The sequence below is a fragment of the Charadrius vociferus genome, unplaced genomic scaffold (genome assembly GCF_000708025.1).
Source record: "Charadrius vociferus isolate BGI_N301 unplaced genomic scaffold, ASM70802v2 scaffold813, whole genome shotgun sequence".
Lineage (NCBI taxonomy): Eukaryota > Metazoa > Chordata > Aves > Charadriiformes > Charadriidae > Charadrius > Charadrius vociferus.
In genome coordinates, this window is record NW_009647429.1 from 19,627 (window position 1) to 29,799 (window position 10,173).

The 10,173-nt window shown below is 39.0% G+C and overlaps 1 protein-coding gene across 1 annotated transcript in view; it reads right to left on the reverse strand.

Annotated features, from left to right (window-relative positions):
- The window catches only part of LOC104282467 (polyadenylate-binding protein-interacting protein 1-like), a 19,312-nt gene extending 13,810 nt beyond the window's left edge, over window positions 1-5,502 (reverse strand). Inside the window, exons 1-2 of the mRNA XM_009880560.1 lie at window positions 5,320-5,502; window positions 137-325 (exon numbers count right to left, since the gene is read on the reverse strand). Of these exons, the coding sequence (XP_009878862.1) occupies window positions 137-325; window positions 5,320-5,430 (300 nt within the window). The 5' untranslated portion in view covers window positions 5,431-5,502. The remainder of the gene's footprint in view (window positions 1-136; window positions 326-5,319) is intronic.
- Between the last annotated feature and the right edge of the window lie 4,671 nt (window positions 5,503-10,173).

Below are 10,173 nucleotides of genomic sequence, written 5' to 3' on the forward strand. Positions count from 1 at the left end.
GTCTAAAAAGAAAAATTCAAACCATTAAAATACTACATAGGTACAATGATATAACAGGCTTACTAGTATTATTTATCTTAGACACTAGGTAACAGAGGCATAACATCCATGTTATAAGACAGAATACACAGGCTACCTGCTGATATACGAGTTCAACAAGTTCTTGCAAAGTTTCATCTGCAGTGACCCAGCCATTCAGTGTTTCAGCAAACTGCTCTATTTCAGTTTCAAAACAACCTGGTTGCTCGGTTAGGTGATTTAGGAAGTCTTGTACATATTCTGTCAAAGTCAGATAGCCATCATATCCATCTTCAAAGGAAGAAACCTATAGCAGTGAAAGAATATACCAGTTATTTAAAAGGAACCTAAAATTGTTGTTACACTTACTATCTCCAGAAGTAACCATATAGCCCTTAGTCTTGAGTAACTCCTGATGCTCTGCATACTTGATAGCGATCTTTATGAAACAGTTCACTTAAACATTTTTAGAGATCAATGCATCAGAAAGCTCCAGTAGTCCTATCATCTTAAGAACTAAGTAACATGTTTTTATAGAGATAAGGGTCTCCCAGCAAAACACATCAAAAGACAAATTAAAAAGACATCAGTTTGCCAAGTCAGGTACAAGATTAACTAACAAACTAACAAGTACATTCTGTCTTCAAAATGCCTCAATCTCTCTACTGTGAAGCAACATGGATCTGTGAAAGATAAAAGCCCTGAATACGAACTGTGGAGAAAGACAGATAGACATTGCTGAAAATCAAGTACTGACATTAATTTAACAACCTGTGAAGAATGTAGGGGGGGGGGGGGGGAATATGCAGATTTGCCAAAATTCTTCAAAGTCCCATGTCGTAAGGGTATGCAACTTAAGCTAATGAGGGACACCAATATAATAGAAGAAAAAACTAGAGAAATTTCATATGATGATTAAGTAGAATATTTTCCCAGTGAATAATACTGAATACGAAGTTACTTAATGTGGTCCACCAAAAACAGGAAGGGAAAAAAAAAAGGGTTTAAGGAAATGGTGACAAATCCTTACTACTCATAAGGATAAAACCTTCAACCACCTGATCCAAGTTGGTGTTGCTTTGAGTTGGGGATTGGACCAGAGGAATTTCAGAGGTCCTTTCCAACCTATGTTATTCTACGATTCTAACAGTTCAGAGCTTACGAAGCCAAAGAATAAAAGCTAACAGGCCTCTGTGTAGCTTGCTAAATATTCTATTTCTCTAAAGGAAATCAACTTTTACTAGGAAATTTCAAACAGCCCAGTAAGAGTTCTGTATAATAAAGATAAATTATTTTGTTCCACATAAGGATAACATTATTGTGCAACAACTGCAGCTTCATCACATACAGCTGAACCAGCATCTCTTCAAACAACCCGTTTGAAAACTATCCAGCCAGGTTGTAGGGGATGCAATTGCTGTAGCTAGTAAAAGAAGCTGCTCTTTCTGACAGCAATCAGGTTGTTATGAGATCCTCATTTAGCAGTGAGGAAGGTATCTTTCTCTCATCCCCACCTGATAAAAATTCAATCTTGGAGGAAAACATCCTTGTTCTGGAAGCGGCTCCAATCCCATTTGGTATATTGGTGGCCCTGTATTCATACTCCTCTTCCCATTTTGTAATTAAAAGGCTAAACACAGAGGCTAAACTCAGCTCCACATTCATCTACCTATACTAAATATGCAACTCCAAAGGCAGTCTAGGTTTTAGTAACTATGCTAGGAAACAGAACAAACGGGAGAGAAAAATTAATAATTCAACATTATTATATGTTATATATTGCTAAATTAGTAAAAAACGATACTTTAAAAATTAATTAGATTTAGTCCAGTAACTTCTAGACATAAACCACTCATGTGTCTCACTGGCAGATTTTAAGATTTAACAGAAAAGAGAGCACCACGTACTATATCAACTAAGTGAAAGTAAAGCAAATTCCTCTTGGTTATTTTTAAACAGTAGTTGGCTAACAGGAAGCTATAAGCTTACACATTCATTGCAAATTTATGATTCAAAGCCATTAAAGTCAACTAGAATTTTTCCATTAATTCCAACGATTTCTCAGTCAGGCCAACACTGTCTAATCTTTCTCCTTTATGTTTGATAGCTATAGGACTGTATCCTGGATTATTCACAACGAAAACTCAAGAGTCACTAACTTAAAGGTAATAGATTTGCCTCTCTTCTACTAAGAATCAGTTCAAGAGTTTAAAGACATAACAATGAAAGAGATAAGTACTAAAATCCCTCTGATTTACATAAAAGATAAAAAACCCCCCAAAGTCTATAGAAAAGATCCATGAGCCAAATCTATTTCAGTAGATGTGCTAATTACCACTTTCCTATACCCAAGAAGTATTCACAATGTTTCCACTTAGGAACTTCATCACCAATAATTTATCGTTTATTTGATTTCTTCAGACTTCTTAAGAATAAGCTCCCCCCCCCCCCCTTCAGATTATACATACTCAACAAGTTTACAATAAAGTTATTGCAAAATTAAGTACAAAGACTGTTGCACAGACAAAATCACCTATTCACATTGTATGAGGTTAAGTGGCATCCTCATGCTTGGCTAAAAGTATAAAACCCACCACTGAGGCTGCTTCGCCTTCTTTTGGAAATTAGTTGAAGAAAAAAAAAAAAAAAAAAGGTAGGGGGAGATTCCACCTAAGATAATACAAATCTCACTCCTAAAATGAAGTGAGAACATTATACCCTTCTGATGGTGTGACAGCCATATTATTATCATATACCCATGCCAGAAAACAAGTCTGACATTTCCTACTGGCAATTCAAACCTAAATCTAGTCACCAATTCTACTGCAGACATCCACAACTTCCTATGGGATGGACAGCTGCGTGCAAACAGAGAATCCCATAGAGGTCTTTCCCCCCCCCAAAATCCTGGTAAAGTTTTTCTGAAAATTCTAGTATGCCTTGGATGCTGTACCCCTTAAAGTATCTTCATAGGTAACTGATAGTTTTGAGTATTAGAATTAACTGGAGACTAAATAATCTAATAATCAAGTGTTATATGGACATACATAGTAATTACAGTAATGTACCATCAAACAAAAAAAATCAACACATTATTTTTAAAACAATAAATGCTTAATAAATAGCAAAACCAATGTGAGCTTTCAGATCTAAAAATTCCAGGGAACATTATAAATTAAAGCTAAGAAGTATTAAATCTAAGTCAGAAAAACAGAAGTTTGTCAACACTTTGTTTTGATTCGAATTTTAAAACTCGTGTTGAAAATCTGTTGTCCTAGTTTCAACTGGGATAGTTAATTTTCTTCCTAGCAGCTGCTGTGTTTTGGATTTAGTATGAGAATAATGTTAATAAAACATATTGGTTTAGTTGTTGCTAAGCAAGGCTTATATTAAGTCAAGGACTATTTCAGCTTCCCACAGAAGCTGAGAGAGAGCATAGACAGGACAAGCTGGCCAAAGGAATATACCATACCATGTATGTCATGCTCGGTATATAAATGGGGGTTAAAAAAAAGCAGGAATCCACAGTCACTGCTTGGGACTGGCTGGGCAATCAATCATTGGGTGGTGAGAGCAATTGCATTGCATCACTTTATTTTGTATATTCTTTTACCATTAATATTATTATTTTATCTTCCATTACTGTTCTATTAATCTGTCTTTATCTCAACCCACGAGCTGCTTTTCCTCCTTTTTCTCCCTCTTCTCCAGGTGGTGGGGAATGAACAGCTGTGTGGTCCTAGTTGCCAGCTGGGGTTAAACCATGACATCCATGTAATGGTAAAGTGAGCTAAATTCCTTATTTTTATTGCAGGTGGACCCAGTTCATGAAATCGTGCCTTTAAAAAAAACCCAACAAACCACAACACCCAAACTTTGTAATAGTAAAGGATTAACAAGTCTGAAACATCACTATACTATGTCTAGTATACTCTGATTAAGTCCCTGCACCATACTTCCAAATAAGCATTCTAGGTTTTGCAAGCATTTTAAGATTTATTTTCATTAATAGATGAGTCACTTATATTCGTAGCATATTCCTACAACACAGCAAACAGGAACTCCCACACGCTTGTATGCTTTTGCAACACAGCTGGCCTCAAAACTTTGTAGTTATATGTATGCACACCCATGCCATTCCAAATGGCTTTTTTTTTTTTCTTTATTTATAGAAAATGTGTACTGGGGCAAAGTAGTATTTTTTCCCCAACATTATCCATTCACTGAAACATGTTTGTACTGGCATTTGTCAACAGTTGTATATCGGCTACGGGCTTGTATTATCCAGGACAGCAATTTTATTTAGTAAGCTGGCAAAGCTGGTAAGATCCATATAACATCTATTTTACTGGTCAGGAAAAAACTTCAAAACACCAAACCACCATGTTTAGCATTCAAATCAAGTATTTTTCTGTAAGTTATTCAAAAACTATTTGTTTCAGTATAATTGTTTATTATCACTTGATTGTATTTGTAAAAGTATTAGTTCCCACCTATTTATATATAGTACCAGAGTTTGTCTGCTTGCATAACAAAAGGATATTCCAAGAATTCACATAGATCTTTCCTGGAGTAGAATTACTGTAGCAATGACATGGAAGACGAGAGGAGTAGAAAATAAGAAGTACCAACTTTTATTGTGTGACGAATCTACAATATTATCTGAGATTACCCTTAGTCTGGTTGCAAATATATTTCATATTAGGTATGCGGGTAGGTTAATTGCTAGGAATGAGCCCAACCCTACTTTTTTGCCCTTTGGTGACATATCACATCACTGAAGGAATTAAAAGACACATGATGGTACATAAAGTTAGGCAGTCATAGTCAATCATACCCATGACAGTAAATTTAGGAAAGGTAAATCCTGTGTTTAGAAAAGCTTAAGTTCAAGCTTTCTCCCACACTTGCTTCAAAAACCTGTGAAGTCTGAATAAAAGTGCAGCTAAGCTTTTACTTAAATTGCAGTGCATATGTAACTACAACAGAGGCAGTCATCAAAAAGAGAGCTTACGGTGATGATGGGTGTAATCAATGCTTGGGGTAATCAACAAGGAATGCGGTTATCTGCAGCAAGCTTTAGCAAAACATCCCACACTAAAGGCTCTCACATACACCATAATATTCACTCATTATCACTTAACATTCTGCCTGTGTCTCTGGAGGTTATAATCTGAATTTTTGGAATCTCTTCAGCAAATGCAGCATTTGAATTATCTGATACACAAGATCTCAAGAAAACATTGTTAATTTGAATATAAGTAAATTGGTGTATACTAAGAAGAGAAGGTAAACACTCACTGCAAAGTTCTGATTGAAGTTCTGGTAGTATCCTGATGGATAAAACTCAGGTGCTTTAACAGACAACTTTGACATTACCACAGGAGCCACAGCCACCTGAGATTCAGCCATTTCTGGTCCAGAATCAGGAACTGAAACTTTATCTTGTGATCCAGATGGAATTCTTGCCTGTTGTAAGTGTTCTGAAAAGTTTTTGTAAACAGTTTTTCTTCAAAATCGCTAAATTAGTATGCATTCACACAGAGTACACACAGAATACATAACTTTTTGGACTTTGAATATACTTATACTATAAATATACTTTAAAGTACATTTCAAATATAGTTTTTATTGTTTTTTCTTAAATATGGATAAAGTTTTCACTTTAGCCAACTCTAGATGCCTTTCTACATGACAGAAAGTGAACACAATATTCATGTGAAGGTGACAAAAAAAAAAAAAAAATCCTCTCCTCCCCCATGAAAACATGCTTTCTAAAAGAGCTAACCTAGTAAACCTTCTTATTATATGCCTGCTGGTTTTGTGGGTTTTCCATAGATTTCAGATGCAAAGGCAATACTTTGAAGGTCAGTAAGTCGAAGACCACTAATTTTTAACATAAACCTGAAAGACACTTAACTATCATTTTTCTCATACAGCATTTCCAAAAAATCCCAGTGAAACAGTGTTTTTTAAAGCACATTTTCCAAATCTGTCTTGATAGATTAGCTCCTAAATTTATTGAAAACAGAATATGATATCTACCTAAAAAAAACTAACCAACAAACAATACTTTACGTTACTGTTGGGTTGGGTTTTTTGGCAAACCTTTAGACCAGAGTTAGAGAGTTCTTCCATAAGGGGAAAACTGAGACTATCTGCAGTCAGATTAACAAATGAATAAGACACACACATACAGATGTGTGGGCACAGAAAGGGAGGAACAGACAGAGAGGTGTTACGAGCAGGCTGCAATGCAACATCACACCTTTACTTGGGCACAGGTCCATAGCCCAGAAACATGACCGCTCATCTAAGGAAAATTGCAGTTGCCAGGCCCATCTCCATGTGGTGCCGAGAGGAGCCAAGCAGGCGCCCGTGCTGCGCGGAGCACTGTCCCTCAGGCCACGATGGCCTCTCAGCCCCTAGGTGCGGGTGGTGGGAGAAATAAGGCGTCCCCACGGCCAGGCCGAAGGGACGGAGACGAGTGGGAGAAGCCCCAGGGCTCCACTCTCAGTAGGACGACAAAGGGGGGTGGGGGTGGGGTGGGAGCAGCAAGCAAAGCAGGAGCAGCAAGCAAAGCAGGAGCAGCAAGCAAAGCAGGAGCAGCAAGCAAAGCAGGAGCAGCAAGCAAAGCAGGAGCAGCAAGCAAAGCAGGAGCAGCAAGCAAAGCAGGAGCAGCAAGCAAAGCAGGAGCAGCAAGCAAAGCAGGAGCAGCAAGCAAAGCAGGAGCAGCAAGCAAAGCAGGAGCAGCAAGCAAAGCAGGAGCAGCAAGCAAAGCAGGAGCAGCAAGCAAAGCAGGAGCAGCAAGCAAAGCAGGAGCAGCAAGCAAAGCAGGAGCAGCAAGCAAAGCAGGAGCAGCAAGCAAAGCAGGAGCAGCAAGCAAAGCAGGAGCAGCAAGCAAAGCAGGAGCAGCAAGCAAAGCAGGAGCAGCAAGCAAAGCAGGAGCAGCAAGCAAAGCAGGAGCAGCAAGCAAAGCAGGAGCAGCAAGCAAAGCAGGAGCAGCAAGCAAAGCAGGAGCAGCAAGCAAAGCAGGAGCAGCAAGCAAAGCAGGAGCAGCAAGCAAAGCAGGAGCAGCAAGCAAAGCAGGAGCAGCAAGCAAAGCAGGAGCAGCAAGCAAAGCAGGAGCAGCAAGCAAAGCAGGAGCAGCAAGCAAAGCAGGAGCAGCAAGCAAAGCAGGAGCAGCAAGCAAAGCAGGAGCAGCAAGCAAAGCAGGAGCAGCAAGCAAAGCAGGAGCAGCAAGCAAAGCAGGAGCAGCAAGCAAAGCAGGAGCAGCAAGCAAAGCAGGAGCAGCAAGCAAAGCAGGAGCAGCAAGCAAAGCAGGAGCAGCAAGCAAAGCAGGAGCAGCAAGCAAAGCAGGAGCAGCAAGCAAAGCAGGAGCAGCAAGCAAAGCAGGAGCAGCAAGCAAAGCAGGAGCAGCAAGCAAAGCAGGAGCAGCAAGCAAAGCAGGAGCAGCAAGCAAAGCAGGAGCAGCAAGCAAAGCAGGAGCAGCAAGCACCCAACACGGGATCGATTTCCAACAACAAACAAGGGTGGGGTTTATTTGTGTCAACAGCTGGTTCTGGGGCCTCAGGATGTATTTCAGTCACACCTTCCTCAAAAATCACAAAAACTTGGAAATGGCCTTTTCAAAAAGACAATATTCTCTTGTAATTGCTTCCCTACAGGAACAAATAGCATGCTGTGGCCATAACAGGACCAAGATTGCAGCTATGCATGGTAGGAAACCTGTAGCTACAGGTGTCGGCTTTTAAAAGAATCATACCACACTGCATATCCAGCTGTTTTCCACAAGAAAGGGGTTTATGTGGAAAAGCTGAAGGCTAAATTGTAAATTTAAGCCAACAAAGTTAAGCCTCCAATGTGCCAATATTATTGTACTGTTAGGTCTATTTAATATAACTGTTCAGAATAATGTATTTTATGTAGAATTTATACATGACTTGATAACAAATGATCTTCTGATTTAATTTTTAAAACCTTCCATGCCAACAGAAACTGACTGAAGGAGATGATCCATGTAATGCATTTAACTGCGAATGATTCAATTCACATGTCCATTCACAATTTAATTCACCTATTTATGTTCAATTTCAGTCTGGAGTCTTGCTTTGCAAACTCCAGATTGATACTGTAAGTTGACAAAAAGATAACTCTCTAAGACTCAGTTTGGAGTTTTAAAAAGCAGGCATTCTTTATTGCGTCACCAGGCGCACAGGGGATCGCTCCACATAGTGTGTTCGCCCACTTGCTCAACTACAAAGGTTATATGGAATCAAAATATACATATTTATTAGATTTCTGAGATATGATTAACATATTCATACGATCTCCCATAACTCATTAATATATGTAAATGTCCTTGACACATGCACATTTATGTCTATTGGTGATCTTCCAGGGCTCTCTGGAGGTCATCAATTGTCTTCCTCACTGTGTCCAATGATTGAACTCAGTATCCGCACATGCTCAGTTTGCCCTTTGGGTTAATTAGATGACACTTAATTACACAAAACTAGCTCATTCTAGCATATCCTCCTTATCTACTCTATTCAAGGATACTGTGTCTCAAGACTTCCTTTTATCTACCCAAGCATAGCACCTGTTTGACCTATCTGCTCGTAAAACATCCCAAAATTTGGCTGTATTGCTCTAGGGAGGGAACCATATGTCCTTTGGCTTGGTATCAAGATCACAATCTGCTTTCAAGATTAGGAAGAATACTGAGATGCCCAGAATACACCTCAGCTGATGTTTGCATTGTCTCCCTGAACAGTCTGGCCCTTGCTGACCTTTCCACCTGTTACTTCCACAGCCAAAGTCAAAGGCTTGTACGGTGTTGCTTCAAACTGTGACTCATGAGGGGATGAAAAATATGCAAGTATGTATGAAACATTATAAAAATCAGAATAGCACTGTCTTGTATTTAAAAAAATATGATTGTATTCTAAAATGGTGCCTTTAGAAGTTATGTTCCTATTTAGTTTATTATTACATTTTACTATTTTTAATTATTAATGGAAGGGGTAGGGAGTAAAATATTTGTTACTTCCCCAAGTCACAAATTGGACTGATTTTTGGTGAGAGACAAAGTTGTCCAAACAGTAAAGGTGACACAGAATTAGGCTCATGGGAAAACTGTTCCAAGGCAACTATTACTGAAAGTGAAGACTGATAAACTAACAAATCTATACTCTGCAACTGAAATGAGAGGAACTGTAGGAGATTTTGATGAGTTTTTGAAAAAGCAGACGACTTCCCTTGTGTAAACAATTGTCAAAACTAGATTTAAGCAGTATTACCTGTGACAAGCTCAGTATTGTTTGTTCACCAAACCTAAAAACTCACATTGTTACAGTGTTTCATGAAAGGCAGCTGCTTGGCAGGATGGGGCAAGATAGCCAACATCTGCTAAGCAAACAAGGCCAAGCTGCAAGGTCGAGTTATGCTAACATCATAAATTGTGAAAAGACTTGGGAGGAAGGGAAGGGGGGAGGCTCAGGAAGACGAGGAGTATGTGATATGAGGAAGACATGGAGCCTTCATCCCTGCGACCACCAAAAAGCAAAGGAAGAAAGAGGACGACCCCCTAGCAACAAACCGCACAGACGCAGAGTACACCACTAAGAGAAACGCCTACACCGGAAGTAGAAGAGTATAAAACCAAAGACTTTTGTAACCTAGGTGCGCGCCGTCGGCGGAGTGAAACTCCCGGGCCGCCCAGCGCTGTTTTGCTTGCTGCCGCTTGCTAATAAATCCTTCAGATTTAATTGGCTCCGTCTCCTCGCCTCACTTTGTGAGACTAACTTATAACATTACCAAGCTTTTAAAGATCACAAATTAGCTACTAAAATAACTAACTAAAAAAAAAATAAAAAAAAAATCAGTGTTCTTGTGTTATTTCAGTTCTGCTTTTAAAGCCTATATTGTGACCTCTGGTCACATTTGTAGACTTTATCTTACCAGGAAGAGAATTAAAAGCTTACATTAATGTGGAAAAGAAAGTTGAGATTCTCAGTCACTGGTCTCAGGATCCTGAGGCTTTAAGAAAATCATCATTATATACTGGCGTCACTTTTTAATATGCCAATCTTTCAATAAAGCAAGTCTCATTCATTAAGTTATATACCTATTGTTATAAGTTAGTCTCACAAA